Here is a 15,587-nt window from a genome sequence, read left to right on the forward strand (position 1 = left end):
TGGTTCCTTGGTACCTATGGCTTGCGCAACCAGCTTGAAGCCCGCCCCATCCCATTCCACCACCCTCAATTACTGAGCTAGGAAGGCCTGACACCTGTACACCGAAATATCTGTGGTGTTGCTGCCCCTCGCAGAGTCGTGTGTGCGCAGGCACTGCTGCCACAAGTCCTGCTGAACTCCTGCCACCTCCTGCAGCCTGGCCGTGCCTTTGGGTTCGCCACCCAGCCAGCAGCACAGCTCCCTCCAGCAAACCAGGCTGCTGGTTACGGAGTTAAAACACCAAGGAGCGGGTGAGATCAAGCACAACTCTTAGCCCAAGGGATGTTTGGGTGCTGCGGGAGCTCCCTGCAGCAGCACCTGAACACTGGCAGCTGCTCCCCAGCCAGCCCCATGAGGTTTGGGGTGCTCATTCTGGAGCACTCATCATAGAATCACAGAATCATTAAGGTTGGAAAAGCCCTCCAAGACCATCTGGTCCAACCATCCCCACACCACCAATGTCACCCACTGAGCCCTGTCCCCAGGCACCACGTCCAACCTCTCCTTGAACACCCCCAGGGACGGGGACTCCACCACCTCCCTGGGCAACCCGTCCCAGTGCCTGACTGCTCTTTCTGAGCAGAAATGTCTCCTCATTTCCAGCCTGAACCTCCCCAGGCACAACTTGAGGCCATTCCCTCTGGTCCTATCACTGGTTACCTGTGAGCAGAGGCCGACCCCCAGCTCCCCACAGCTTCCTTTCAGGCAGATGCAGAGAGCAAGAAGGTCTCTGTTGAGCCTCTTATTTCATTTTATTTCATTTTATTTCATTTTTTCCTCCCATTTTTGAGGTTTCATTTCTTGTTTTTACAAAACCAAAGTATAGTGGCACGTAACAGGAGGCGGCGGCCCTGGGCAACCATATCTCCTGGGTGATGTCCACATTTACCTGTGTTGGGGGGGGGGGGGTGGGATAAGATCTTTAGGGTCCCTTCCAACCTCAGTCTTTCTGTGCTTCTACGGTAAGTTTTACTGTTAGAAACCCTTTATCCTGGCAGGTTACCCTACCGACCCGTGCAATAAGAGCCAGCTCAGCGGGTGACACGGGTGGCAGCGAGCCCGGCTGCACAAAGAACCTCAGGAAGAGCAACCAGGCGTCGGAACCGGCTGCACCGGGGGGCGGTGGAGCCCCTGTTCCTGGGGTAAAATCGCTCGGGCGGGGACGCGATTTGGGAGCACCGAGCCCGGAGCGCGCTGCCCAGCACCCGGTGCCGCGGGGTCCGGTCGCGCCCCGCCGGCGCCGCAGCGCCCCCCGCGCCCGGCAGCTTTATGAATGGGCGCAGCGGAAGCCCCGCCCCCCCGGACGTGACGCCCAGCCAATGGGGGCGCGGGGCTGCGTGGCTGGGTGAGGTCAGCGCGGCGGGGCCGGGGCCGGGGCCGGGCCGGGGGCGGCGGCGGCGGCGGCGGCGGCAGCGGGAGGGGGGGGGGGAGGCGGCGGCGGAGCCGGGCGGGGGGCGCGGGGGGACGAGGGCGAGGAAGAGGAGAAAGGAGGAGAAAGGAGGAGGAGGAGCAGGGGGCTGCCGCCGGTCCCCGCCGCCGTTCCGCGGAGGGCAGCTCGGGGCGATGCAGGGCTTCGTCAGGCTGTGAGCGCCCCGCCGCCGGCAGCCCGAGCAGCAGCAGCAGCAGCAGGAGGAGGAGGAGGAGGAGGAAGGGGAGGGAGCGTGGCGGAGCGCCGCGCACAGAAGGCGGGAGCGGGGCTGCCCCGGTGCCCGCCCCGCGCGGGGGGCCGGCCCCTGAGTGCATGCGGGGCGCCCCGCCGGGCCGCCGCCGGCCCCAAGCCGCCCGCCGCTGAGAGCCCGGCGGCGAGCGAGTCCCGGGCGGGCGGTCGCCCACATGCGCGGCCCCAGCCCGCGGCTTGGGGAACGGCGCCGAGCGGAGGCGGGCGAGGGGAGCTGGAAGCGGCCGGCGACGACGGCAGCGGGAAGATGGCGGAGCGGCGGAGGAGCTGAGAGCGGCGCCCGGAGCAGTGGGGCCGCCCCCGCAGCCTTCCTCCGCAGCCCCCCGGACCCCCCGGCGGCCACATGCAGGCCAAAAAACGCTACTTGACGCTGCTCTCCGCCGCCACCTGTCTCGCCCTGCTGCTCTACCTCGGAGGCGTGCAGCTGCGGGCAGCCCGCGCCCCGCCGCCCGCCGGCCGGCATGGGGCTGCCCCGCGGCCCGGCAGCGAGCAGCGGCCCTGGCCCCGCTTCCCCGACGCCCTCCGCTCCTTCGGGGAGCCGGAGGGGGCCGGGGGGGGCGGCGGGGCCGGCCGGGTGTCGCCCCGGCAGCGGCGGGACGGCAGCGCCGGGCTGTACCGCGGGCGGCGGTGCCGCATGGAGTCCTGCTTCGACTTCGGCCTTTGCCAGAAAAACGGCTTCAAGGTCTACGTGTACCCGCAGCAGAAAGGGGAGAAGATCGCCGAGAGCTACCAGAACGTGCTGGCGGCCATCGAGGGCTCCCGCTTCTACACCTCCGACCCCAGCCAGGCGTGTCTCTTCGTCCTCAGCCTGGACACGCTGGACCGGGACCAGCTCTCCCCGCAGTACGTGCACAACCTCCGCTCCAAAGTGCAGAGCCTCCACTTGTGGAACAATGGTCGCAATCACTTGATTTTTAATTTATATTCCGGCACCTGGCCCGACTACACCGAGGACGTGGGCTTCGACATCGGCCAGGCCATGCTGGCCAAAGCCAGCATCAGTACTGAAAACTTCAGACCCAATTTTGATGTTTCTATTCCGCTCTTTTCTAAGGATCATCCTAGGACAGGAGGGGAGAAGGGATTTTTGCGGTTTAACACCATCCCTCCTCTCAGGAAGTACATGTTGGTATTCAAGGGGAAAAGGTACCTGACAGGGATAGGGTCAGACACCAGGAATGCCTTATATCACGTCCATAACGGGGAGGATGTTGTCCTCTTGACCACCTGCAAGCATGGCAAAGACTGGCAAAAGCACAAGGATTCGCGCTGCGATAAAGACAACACCGAATACGAAAAGTAAGTCAGCGCGCGGCTCCGGGGCCACAGTGCCGGTGGCAGCCCTCGGGACAGGGGAGAGGCTCCGTGTACCCCTCCGGCTGGCCCCGAGCGATGCTTTGGGTCGGGGAGCAGGGAGGGAGGTGGTGGAAGGGGCCACGGGGGACGTGGCTGCGGCTCGCATCGCCTGGGGACCGGCGGAGTGCTGGTGCCCTCGGCTCGGCGGGCGAGGATGCTGCTGGAGGATGCTCGGGCACCTCAGGCTATCCTGCATCCCCGTCCTGCCTCTCTGGGTAAATGCTGTGCGTGAGACAAAGTTTGAGGAGGGCTGGAGTTGGTGAGAGCGGTGGTTGGGCTGGTGTCCGAAAGCACTGCCTGCTGCCCAGGTGGTTTCTCCGTGTGGTTTCCCCGAGGCAGCAGCTTGCCTCCCGGGCTGGTTTCCCCTTGGCTCCAGCTGATACAACATCAGAGGAACAAGGAGGAAAAAAAAACGCTGTCTGTGTGAATGCCCCGCGTTGGAGTTCCTGATTTTTGTGTGTGAGGGAACGCGTCCGTGGTGTGAGCACAGCTCGCGTTTCCCTTAGCGCTCCTGGCTTCCCCTGATACTTATTATTTGTGTTTGCTGGCGCCGTCAGGTTGCTGCGCTGTTACCTTCCCGGCGCGCTTCTCAGGTCTGTACAAAGAGCTGCCGGGCAAAACGCTTCCTGGGAATTACCTCCGGAGCTGCGCTGCTGATGAAGCTGTTTGCAGCCCCTTGAAATGCTGACCACCGCTGCATCTCCTGCGGGGTGGACGGACGCGAAGTTTTTAGCATGGGAACGTGCCCCGTGGAGCCAGGCGCCGCGTTAACAGAGCAGCCTCGCGCCGCGGAGCTGCCGAGGGCTAGAGGAAGGGGTTTGCAGCGCATGGGGGACGTGGGTGGGAAAATACTCCTGGGGAGGAGCGGTGGAGAAACCACGGTGCCATTAACGCTGATCAGAATTTGCAGTTGGCTGCCCGGTTCCCCACCGAAAGTAGCCACGGGGCTTGGAGAGGGATCGGCTGGGTTAGCACCAAAACACCAGGAGGGCTGCGTGTTCCTGGGTGAACTTGGTTCGCCTTCCCGTTCCTGTAAATTCCCCCTAAAGGGGGAGAAGGCGGCAATGCAAATACTTCGTACGCTTTTAATGCCATTCACTTTCGGGAAACTGGTGATGGAGTGATGAAATGGTGCAAAAAAAATCCAGCGGAGGTACCAAATGATGAGAAATCCAGCAGAGGTGCTAAGCTAAACTCACACTGCTGCTGGTGACCTGGGAGTCCCTTTGGCTGCCCTGTAGGGCACGGTTATAGGGACCTGGGCTGTGGCGGAGAAGAAGGCAGACCCGGCACATTTCTCCAGGTCATGCTGTTGTCTGACAGGGCTTGGAGCAATTTGAGCTAGTTTAAAGATCTGAAAAGTCTTGATTATTTGTTCTGTTGTGCAGAACGTGTGTTGTCAAGTTGTCATAAAGCAAACACCAGCCGGTTGTTTGACGTGAGTATGGCCTTTTTTTTTTCTTTTTTTCCCAGTTACAGCATATGGCCTAGTAAAAGACAGAGCTCTCCTCATATTTTCTGGCCTTCCTAAAATGCCTTTGCAGCTTGTTTCGTAGGGAAGAGCGTACATAACCCTCCTTCGTGCAAAAACCAGTCTGGCTCCGAGATGCGGCTGTATCTGGGGTGGTGCCTGGTGACTTCAGCATTCGCTCACGCTGCTACCTTTTAAGACAGAAGGTAATAAAATGATGATTCCAAGCAAATAAGATTACATGACGAATTGAGGCAGGCCGAATTTGTGGCCAGGCTACCGAGGGGAGCAGGCGGGCAGCTTAAGGAAGCCGAAGCTCCTTAACCTCGCATCCGATCCCAGAGAGCACCTGGCAGTGTGCTGCTGCCCCTCGCGCCCGTGGCTCGGAGCTGATTTACAGCAAAGTATGCCATCTGCTGATTCTCCAGGACCGCTTCCTCCCGTGTCCTGCCTCTTCTCTTCCTCCCGTTCGGATGCTGACCGCGCCTGATGCTCAGCTGCCTTCACAAAACCTGATAAGGTCGCGTCCTGAGGGTAGGGTCAGCTGGTGGAGGTGCGTGTGTGTGAATGTGTGACCCCTGTGAGGTCTGCAGGATGCGTTCCTTCCCCGCCAGGAGAGGTGACCTTACCTGTGGGAAGTGCAGGAGTGCCTCACCACGTCGGGAGGAAGGTGGGAAGGGCATGTGTGTATTAAACTCCATCCCCAAATTGTACTGAGGGATCTGTCTGTGTGTTAACAGCTAATTAATTTGCATCCCGGTTACGCATCTCGGCAGATAAAGCTGATGCAGACGAAAATGAATTGCATTATCACTCTTTGACTACTAGCAAACGGGATTTCAGGGAAAACAAAGAAAATCCCTGGTTTCTCTGTGGTGCCTTTGGCTCGTCAAGGTTGGCCTTTGCCACCGGACCTGCTGAGCTCCTGTTCGGTAGGATTTTAGCACCGAGCTTCCCATCTCACAAAGGGTTAAGCAGGCAAACTGCTGCTGAAGTTTGAAGACAGCCTCTTAAATATTTAATGACAGTCTAAATATATACATATGTACAAAGTGCTTTAAACAAAGGCAGAATTCATGTACAGGCCTAACTGGTTCCAAATAATTGCTTTTTGGAAGGTAACAGAAGTGGCTATGGATACCGAAAGAAATGCAGGAATGCAGCGTTTCAGTACAGCCAGATGCAGAGGAGAGATCTGCACCACAACGGGGATCTTTCTAGGAAAGTCGGTGGTGTTTGTGGTGTTTCCCCCGATGGGTGAACAACCCTGCCTCCAGAAGATGGAGCGAGCAGCAGTGATGGCATCCAAAAATGCCAGGTTTCATCGGAAGCCCATTCGAGTGTTCCCTGCTCTTACCTGTGCAGGATAGCTGAGGTTGGTGTTGGTAACGAAATGTTGGTGGGGGAGGACACGGCTAATGAGCAGAGTCAAAGAAAGGAGGAAAGAAAAGGGGGAAGTGAGCAAAAAACCGTGGTTTTGGGCAGATGTGATTTTTTTTCTTGTGGTGGAGGGCAGCCAGTGTACGGCACCTCGGCGGGACACGGGGTATCTGCTGTGGGTTCGTGTGGGAAGGCTCCCAGCTGAACACGTTGCGGGTGCTTTCGGTGATCCCTGGTGCCCCGTGGGCTTACCTGGTGTGCACTCTGCTGGTGGAACGGGTGTCAGCCACTGCTGCACCTCCTGCCGTGGAAGTGGTGTCCTGGGCAAAGGGTACAGGGATGTGTGCTGAGCACGGGCTGGGAAGAAAAGCGACTTTCAGTTTTGTTTCCTTCCCCACCAGGAGTAAAATACACATATAGAGGAAAAAAAAAGAAGTGGTAGACACTAGGGGTGAGTTTGCCGCTCACAAGGCTGGCAGGAAAACACGAAGTGAGGCTGAGGCATGCCCGCCGAGCATGTGATGATAATCTAGATGTTGCACGCGCGTGTACGTGCATGTTCTGAGCAAGAAATTCTTGGGTTTTCAGCATCTCGAGCTTCAGCGTGTTGTAGTAAAGCATAAATGCCCCCTTTAACCACTTAAAGCGTTATTTTCAGAATTATTTAGAAGGTTTTCTGAGTTAGCAGCTATTTAGGACAGGGCTGAAAGAGAAGTCATCCGTCATCCAGGGTCGTGGCAGCTGATGTCCAGGACAGATCTGTTCCCGAATCCGGCGAGCTGCACTGAGCCGGGAACAGGCCCACGGATCCGAAATATCACCAGGCCGCTGCTGGAGCTTGGATGCAGCTCAAGAACTACTGAGAGAGCTTGGGCATTTTCCCAGAGTATCTTGGCTCCTGCAGAGACCAGTCCCCATCAGCCTGCTTTTTTATTTTAATATCAATTTTCAAGGATCTGGAGACCTGCCTGTTCTCACAAGGCGTTTATTCCAGAGCACGGGGAGCAGGTAAGTATCGACGTGCTCCCCTGCACCTGAAATGTGCTGTACTGCCTTCCTCCCCCTGCTCTCCGTACCGATCTCAGCATCCTCGTGTGCAGGTGGGGAAGGATTCTAGGTTCCCACAGAGGACGGAGCTGCCTGGCGTTCCCGAAAGGCACCAAAGGGACGCGGGTGCTGGCTGTCCACACGTGGCGTGGCTGCAGCCGCCCTGCCTGTGGCCAGCCTCTCTCCTAACCTCAACTCCTTTTCTTGTGGGGCAAGGTGTTGTTATAATCACTTGCTCCAGGCTTTTCGGCATCTCTTCTGCCCAGCATCTAATCCGAGGCTCTGCGGTGACAACAAATTGCAGTGGATGGCTGGCTGGTCCAGCCCCTTCTTTCCTGTAGGCAGAAATGTAGGTGAAAACTGCTTTTACTTTTTGAAGAGAATCGTTCTGGGGTAATTTATTGGTAAATAATCACCGTGTTTGGCAGCACTCGAACCCAAAAGTGGTTGTAGCCATTGTTTTCACATTTAGCAGAATTAAATCCCAAACGGGCGAGTTGGAAGCTCTCTGAGCCCCGAGCAAAGCCGAGCCAAAAGCCCTGTTTGCATCCTGCTGTCCAGCCACGACTGAGACTTGCTGTGCCCCTGCCTTCTCGCCCTGTGGGGCACATCTGCTGGCCTGGGTTGGTTTGAGTAAGGCCTTAGCGATGTGTCCTCGAGGTTTTAATCAGAAAATAAGGGTAAACGTGCTCTCTGAGATGTGTATGATTGCGTATCCACGTAGTGTTGGGAAAGTCGTTTGAGGTTTGAGTTTGACTGCTGGAAATAATCCTTTTCTCCCATATTCAGCCCACTGGAAAGGCAAACGGCAGGCGTCTGTGAGCGGGAAGTGAATGAAGCTGGTGGGCACGGAGCGCGTATTTGCTCAGCAGATGTGAGTCGGGAGACTGCGCCGTAATCTGGTGATTTCTGCAGTATTACCTGCGACTCTTTTCCCGTCCTCGCTGCAGGGTTTCTTTTCAGCAAATCCACTGCGTTTTGTGGTCTTGGGTAAACAAACCATTTTGCTAACCAGAGCGAAGTAGTCGGTGGGTACACAGACAGCCGGCTCCGAAGGAAGTTAAGCGACGTGCTGCGAGGGTGGCTGATTTCCCAAGGACTTGGCTGTGGCTGGAGGATGATGCAAGCTGCATCCTCCTGTCCCTGCTTGCACGGAGAGGCGTTCAGCGCTCAGGAATGCGTAACTTTAGGTTATGGTTAAGGTCCTGCAGCTTTCCAGGTTGCTGGGGATTTGGGGCCGTAGGGGTGTCCTGGCCAGAGCGCTCCCTGAAGGAGTGAATCGAAAATGAGAACAAAAGAGAGGAGATTTGTTTCACTTGAGAAAAGGGAAGTAATGCTTCAAGAAACGAAGGCCCTGGCTCAGCAAAATTTTGTGCCTAGCTGCTTTGTGGAGAAAGGAGCGTGTGCAGTTAGATGGCTTCCCAAATGGGATGTGACTTTCTGAAACAGTGTCGTGTATTGGAAGTAAGGAAACACAACTTGCAGCCAGCCATGGGGTTAGGGCTCCTCAGCAACGGGAGGAAAGCGATGCCATTTTCTGTAAACACTGCATTTCCCCCGCTCGTCTCTCCCACCCCCTCTTGCTGAGGTGTAGCCTCGGTTTTTCAGGTGCTATAGTGCCACCTCTGTGGAGAGGGTGTGGATCTGGAATTGAGCAGGTGCTGACCTGGAAGATGCCCCTGTGGGGGTGTTTATGCTGGCCAGGCGAGGCTCCTTGTTCGTGATGCAGTAGGAGAGGCTTCCCAGTGCTCCTGCAGTCCCGTTGGTGGCTGCTATGGGACCTCCTCCTCTTCCCATGGGCAGCTGCCATCCATGGCCAGCCTTGCCCCTGGCCAAGGCATTGCGTTTCCATCCCCCTTCAAAATGGGGAAGAACGCTTTGCTTCCCATGAGCATTTTTGGAGATTACTTTAGAGGGTTTTAGAGGAAGTGTTGTGTAAAACTGAAGTACAGTTCGTTAATATTTACCATGTCCCCTTCTCAGAAAACATCTGAATTGTGACTTCCCAATAAAAAGGGATGGGCATCCGAGGGAGATGTCTGTGCTGGTGAGTAGCAGTCCCCACAAGAACTTACTTAGGGTTTTTTGGTTTTCATAGATGGGGATGAATGGCCATTTGTAATTTATGAATCTTTTGGCTCTCCTCACCTCACTCAGACCTGCCCCACATCTCTGCTCATCCTGGTGCCTCTCCCGAGGGCTCCTGTGCTGAACCTGCTTTAACTGCTATGGACTTTCATCCCCATGATGGTTTCTGGTTCAGAAATACAAGAAAACGAAATAATTCCCGGGTTCCTAAGTGAATTTCCTGTTTGTTCACTTTTTTCCCTCTAATATACTCTTTGTGTTTGTGAATGAAACAGAATTAGGGCTAATTTAGTTGATTGGCTGCAAAACAAAAGTATTCAGCGCGAAGAATGGGAAATGAGAAGGCCTTTCTGCAGTGTTACTTCTTTGCATAATTGTAATGGATTATAATTATACAGTTGGGCGTCGAGCCGTGGGTTTGCCGTAAACACGGGCATGTGAAATGTCTGCCTGCTCCCTCCTGCCAGCTTGAGGCCTGGTGTGGCCCTGCTGATGGCTGCTCCAGCATCTCCAGCCGTGTCCTCTCCTCCGGCAGGGTGGTGTGGTAGCGGTGGCGCCGCCGCCTTCGCTCCCCTTCCCAGCTCCTCCCACAAAATTACCGCCGGTCGATGCGGCCATGTCAGGCTGTTGACACAAATCAATGGGATCAATCACTCCTCAGCTCCTACACGGAGCCGAGAGCTCTGTTTTCCCTTCAGCAAGCACCCCAGCAGTGCTTGCTGAAGGGAAAACGTGTGCCACAATGGTTTAGGGGTAGACGAGGGGACCCTGTCCTGCGAAGGATCAGTTCTCCAAGGCTGTAAAAACAGCATGGTGTATATATACGTGGTTTAAATGTTTCTTTGCTTCTGCCAAATGCATTTTTTCCTGCATTTGCAGCTGGATGTGAGTGCTGGGAGCGGGCTGGCGAGGTTCCCCTGCCCGTAGCAGCGGGCTGGCGCGTCCCTTGGGCGTGCAAGATTAAGGCAGTGGAGCTCATTTTTATTTCATTCACGTGGCCATGGGGCAAGTGTAGATACAAATCCTCATTTTCTTCTCTTCATTTAGAAGATCTTAACTTCTTCTGATCCATTTTTTTTTGCCCTGCAAACGATGGCAGACTTTTATCACAATCGTGCAATCGTGTAGTTGAGCATGGCTGCTAGAAAGCCCATCAAAACCCTACTTGCTGCAGCCTACAAGAAGGAAATCAGAGGCTGCTTCTGGAAGTCAGGACCTTCATCCGAAGGGGAGGACAAATCTCTGCGCTGATGTCTGCTTCTGTATCCGAGAAGGCTTGCTTGGGTGTGCCTGCTCATGGACTCAGTCAGCTGCTGTGGGAAGATAAACACATAAATGTTTCATCTCGATTTGCCACCAACCATTGTGCTGGGTGCTAGCAGATTTTTTTAATTAAATATAATTTATCTAATCCTAGTGAGAAACATAATTACAGGATTTATTTTGTATACAGCGATTTTAGAATTACTTAATAAAGCAGAGTAACACTTCCCCCTCAAGGGCTGTTTAAAAACGAACAAACAAAATCAAAAAACAAACTGCACTTCGCTAAAAGTAATAAATCTCAGGCAGGAAGCAAAGAACGGCATCTAATATGTTGGAGCTGCAATAAAGCCGCAAATTAATAATCGGTAAGTTGGTGCTGCAAGAGAGCGACTGCGCTGTGGATTTGAGGAAATGCCTACAGCTTACTGAGTGGCAGCACAAAGTTTTGCATAAGCAGGAGAAAGCCCTGATCAGAAAATGTAAAACCGTGCGATCCTCAGCCTGAAGAGCCAGTGCCACAGAGGATATGGAGCTGTGTGCGCGGCTGAAACGTAAGAAGGTGCTTTGCAAGATCAGGGGCTGAAATTGCATGCTAAACTTCTTTAGTTTCTGCTCAGAGGGGTTTAAGCGTTGCAGGAAGGAGTCTCGGGGAGAGATTTAGTGTGCTGTGAAACCCTCACACGGGAAGGTTCGTGTGGCTGTTTAAAATCATGTAAAACAAATAGCAGCCCTCCACCCTCCCGCTTCCCCTCCCGCTTTCCTTTCCCCCTGAATCCGAAAGGTAAGGCTACTCCTTGAGTTGTAATGGAATAATATATCAAGTGAGTGATCGCATCAGGCATGGACACTTACCAAATCACAGTGAGATAACTGTGAATAACTCTCTAGTTTCAACAATTTGCATGGCCATTAACAATTGATGGGCTTCCCTCAGAACCGCATTATCTGTGGCAGCAGGATCTATTCCCGCGGACGGCTCCTGCATGCTAAGTGCCAGGGAATTGCTCCGGAGAAGGGCTAATAAAAATCTGACGGCAGCAAGGTGAGCGGAACAGGTAGGGATTTAAGGGTGACATTTTCTTGAAGGCGGGGAAGGATTTCGGGCAGTTGTTCATTTCGCTCTCTCCCCTCCCCAGCTGCTTTTTCAAATACAGCTCTGCAAATCTTCGTGCAGGCTTCTGTGAGCTTTCCCTTGGCTGCTTGGCGCGTTCCCAGGCTGCATGGCTGGCTTTGGCACGTGGATCAGTTTAAGACACGTTTTAACAAACATTTTGGTTTAGGTTTGGATTGGCCACGTGTCTCGAGCAGCTTTCAGGCATATTTGACAAAAAGATGAAGCCGGGGTAAATTTAGCAGCGCTGGGTTGCTAGATGGCTCTTTTATGGGAGCGCTTTTGAGGAGGTGTCAAAAATGTGTTTTCCTTGTGAGAATCGTGCCACCCTTTCAGTGAGCACGCTGCGAGCCCTGCGCTCTGTGCTTTCATCTCCGGCTTGCAGTATGTCAGCTCTTGCCAGATCCCTCTGTCAAGTTGACTTTTGCAGCCCCAAACCTCATCTCTTCTCTCTTTTTCCTTCTCTTGAGCACGCTCTCCCTGCTCCCCCCTTTCCTTTTCATGGCTGCTGATGCAAGAGCAAAGAGCGAAGTGGTGGAGGGGAAGCGTGACCCGTCGCAGCGGTGAGCCCCTGGGGCTCATGGAGGATGTCGGGGAGGCACCAGAGCCCATGGTGCCAGCACAAATAATAAAACCTTAGATGTGTTTTGTAGAAAATGCCTTCTGCAGGTGTGCCACGTTGCAGTGCTGCACAGGAGGCGCTCATTCCCTCGGAGATGATAAAACCACAGCTCTCCGAGGGGCTTCGTTAAACTCCGCGTGTGTCTCCTGGTGCAGAGCTCCTGATGCCTGCTCCTGCTCTGAAGTCTTGGTTCTCAGCGTGTTGAAAAACGATTGCATCTTGCACCTGACAGCCTTCGCAGGACTCTTCGTCACCACCTCCAGCCTTCTGATGGCCGCTTTGGTTCGTGCTGCTGCAAGCCGAAATAATAACAACGATAATAATAACAAATGCAGCAATTAGGACCTGTGTCCTTTGGCTTTGGGCTTAGAAATAACTGCAAACTTTAATAACAACTGGTTTTCAGCTTTTGTTCTGTTAGTCCTTCCTGGTGGCCTGTAATCCTTTCTAGCAAAAAAAAAAAAGTTTCATATTCTTTCATTTTTAATGAAAATTTTTCTGCCACGGGTCATGCTCAATTAATTAGCGGTGAGATCTGTGTTGCATGTGTCTAGAACTGGAGAGCTGAGGATTTAGAGGTAGTGGTGTGGTCCCAGATTGCTCTGACCCTTTGGTTACTGGTTAGAACAAAGCCTCGTTACTTCACCTTTATTCTTGGGATGACCGTCTTTCACAATAATCAATGCACTGATTGCTGTAATTGCCTTTTGTGGTACTGTGGGCTTACAATTAACTGGCTGGGCTAATAAAGCGTGGAATGTAATTAATATTTGTAAACAAACTTCATTAGGAAGAAGCTTAGGTTGAGAATAGGTGCTGGTTGGTGGAGAGGAGCCCTGTCCTTTGTATTAGTAATTACAGCATAGGGAAACCTGGAAATGGACAGGTCAACGTGGAAACCATTCCTCTGTTACATATCCGGCATTTACTGCTGCACAGAGCCTTTAAAATCCCTGTATTTAAAAAAAAATACATATGTATTTCTAGGAGAAGATTCCCCTGGAATGAGATCCTGCTACAGACTGGAGTTGCATTTGCAGGATGTTAACATTAAAGCTGTGTCGGGCGCGATGCTGAAAGCTGGACCGACAGCACAGGGCTGGCAGTGGCCTTAAGAAAGAAGAGCCCATTGTCCCCCCACGATTGGATCTTAATGCAATTAAAGTGAAAAAGGAAACCACCATTGAAAATAGGAAATGGATTTCCTAGCGGTGCCTCCGCGGGGGTGGATGGCTGACATCTGGCTGTTGCTGAGAAGTTGGATGGCTTTTATTTTGCTTGAGGAGCTGCGTCCGATTCTTGCCTTTGTGTTCGTGTGTGCTCTGCGTGCCTCCCTCCCGTTGTCCTCCCCGTGTTTCGGATGCACGTTCCTGGTCCCAGGCATGGGCTTTGGTCCTGCACACTTCTGTAAGACTTGAGTCTAGCGAGCGAAGAGCTGAGGAATCCCTCCCACCTTGGACTGTCAGCGCCGCCACTTTGGCTGGTAGCTTTGTGTTAAGGTTGCCAGAAATCCCTTTACACCTCCTTGCCTTCTCCTGTGCCATCGTTTGAGCTCACAGCCTTATTTTTAAGCTGTTTTGCTGTTTGTTTTTTTTTCTTTTGTTAAGCATGGGTTTTCTTGGTTGAGCCTATGTGTCATTTTAGCAGCAGTAGCATTAAATTCCTCACCCTCCTTTTTTAAGCTTTTGGATGTCTGTGGAGTTAGTTATTGCCTTTTTTTTAATTATTTTTTTTTCTAGAAAAATTCCCATCTAAAGAGCCTGTTTTGCAGAGCACTGGCTCAAGGCCCTGCGTGTTAGGCTGGGGGCTGGCTCTTCTTGCCGTGGGAGCTTGGGGGCAAGGGGGTCTTTCAGCAGCAGCAGTTCATACATTTGCTTCCTACCTGCTGGTTTCAAACAGTATTAATTTTTATGCGTTTATTGTGTTTAATTAAAAGCAGTGCTGCTTACGGCAGTGCTCGTGGAGACTCATCCCTCCCCCCTTCCCCCCAATGAAACAAATAGGCATCTGGTATTTGTTTTGTATAACACAATCCTCATAAAACGAAGAGTAATAAAACATAATTATCTGTAAAGGCTGGTTTTATAAGCCTAAGAATGAGCTCATTTCTGCCTCATTTTGCTCTGTTTGTAAGATAAAGGGTCTCTTTGTATGGCTTTAGCCCCTCTCCAGGTTAGGAGAGCATCACTAACAATAGGGTTTTAAAATTCTCGGGGATGGGTGCAAGTCAGTGGGAGCATGTACACAGGAGAAGGCACCGACATATCTGCAGGGCTGGAGGAGATGCTTTTTGTGTTCCTGTAGGAAAAATTCCCTTCCAGACAATGGCTTTTACTTGAAAGCTTTGGTAAAGTAGGGGGAGAAATCTGTAGACCATGACGACGAGGAATAAAGGTCAAAGTTTCTGTGTGCCCTTTTGCTTTGCTTTGCCTCGCTGTAACCCCGCGAAAACACTTTCCACCACCAAAACCAGCCATGCAGGGGGATTTTGTGATCTGCCCCTTTATTGTGTCTGTGCCCAAGTGACTGGGGCTCTTGAGCATCCTCCTCGCTGGTTCTCAGCTCTGTGTCCCCTGGAGAGGAGGTGACACCAGGCCTGGGTCTGGTGCTCGGGGTGAGGAGCAGCAGATGGGGCAGTCCCAATGCAGCGAGTGGTTCTGCTGGTGCTGTAACGTGCTCCTGGGGTGTTGCAGGCTCTGGTGTGCAATGTCAACCTGCTCCTCGGTGTGTTTTTTGTTTTTTTCTGGGTAAAAGTGGATCTGGATCATTTAAGCCCATTAGATATTAAAGTGGAACGTGCTAATGGTTTGCGACTGTTCTGAAGGTAAAGTGTGTGTGGAAAAATCCATTTAGAAAATTCAGTCTGAGCCTGTTTATTTTTCTTTAAAATAGTAATGACCAAAACATCACATGTTTGTGATGAAAACTAAAAGCTGCGGGGCTGCAAGGCACCTTCAACTCAGGTGTACTTTGCAATACGTTGTCTTAGGCCCTGTTCTCATTTACACGATTAATTAGAGCAATAGAAGAGGAAATAGAGCCTCTCAGCTTTTCAGTGAATTGTAGCCTCCTCAGAAGCAGCTACGACTTTGGTATTGCTTTCTCTCTGCAAGGTGAGCTTTGTAATTTTGCATCTTGATTAGCAGCTGCTTTTGTTCTTCTGCGATGCTCAGGAACAACGGGGTTGGGAGCGTGCCCCGAATTGCTGGGCGATTCCCTCGCCGACAGGGATGGCAGGGCTTGGCTTGGGGCACCTCGGTGCCTGCCAGATGGAGGCTGATGTGGAAACTTGTCGTTTTGCAGCACAGCCTCGTGTCACGCGTGAGCTAAATGTGCTGTGGGTGTCAGAGGCTGCAGAGTCCGGTTCCATTTACGAGTCAAATGGTCTGGGATGTTTGACCCCCTCCCATAATACGTAATGTGCCACTTGCATTCCGGACCTCTGATGGAAACTATCTTCCTTTATTTTCTTTCTGGGGTATAGCTTCTCTCATTGCAGATACCCCCCCGGAAAGTGTGCTGGTCCTTA

At 52.9% G+C, this 15,587-nt stretch overlaps 1 protein-coding gene and 1 long non-coding RNA gene across 2 annotated transcripts in view; both read left to right on the forward strand.

Moving 5' to 3' along the window:
* Positions 1–1,495: 1,495 nt before the first annotated feature.
* The window catches only part of EXT1 (exostosin glycosyltransferase 1), a 167,582-nt gene continuing 153,490 nt past the window's right edge, over positions 1,496–15,587 (forward strand). The window contains exon 1 of the mRNA XM_027452634.3: positions 1,496–3,016. Coding sequence (XP_027308435.1) covers positions 2,061–3,016 — 956 coding nt within the window. The 5' untranslated portion in view covers positions 1,496–2,060. The remainder of the gene's footprint in view (positions 3,017–15,587) is intronic.
* LOC119715746 (uncharacterized) lies at positions 3,027–14,158 on the forward strand. Its single transcript, XR_011807356.1, has 2 exons — positions 3,027–9,018; positions 9,129–14,158. It is a non-coding gene; the product is annotated as an uncharacterized lncRNA (long non-coding RNA).

This window comes from Anas platyrhynchos, chromosome 2 (assembly GCF_047663525.1).
Source record: "Anas platyrhynchos isolate ZD024472 breed Pekin duck chromosome 2, IASCAAS_PekinDuck_T2T, whole genome shotgun sequence".
NCBI lineage: Eukaryota > Metazoa > Chordata > Aves > Anseriformes > Anatidae > Anas > Anas platyrhynchos.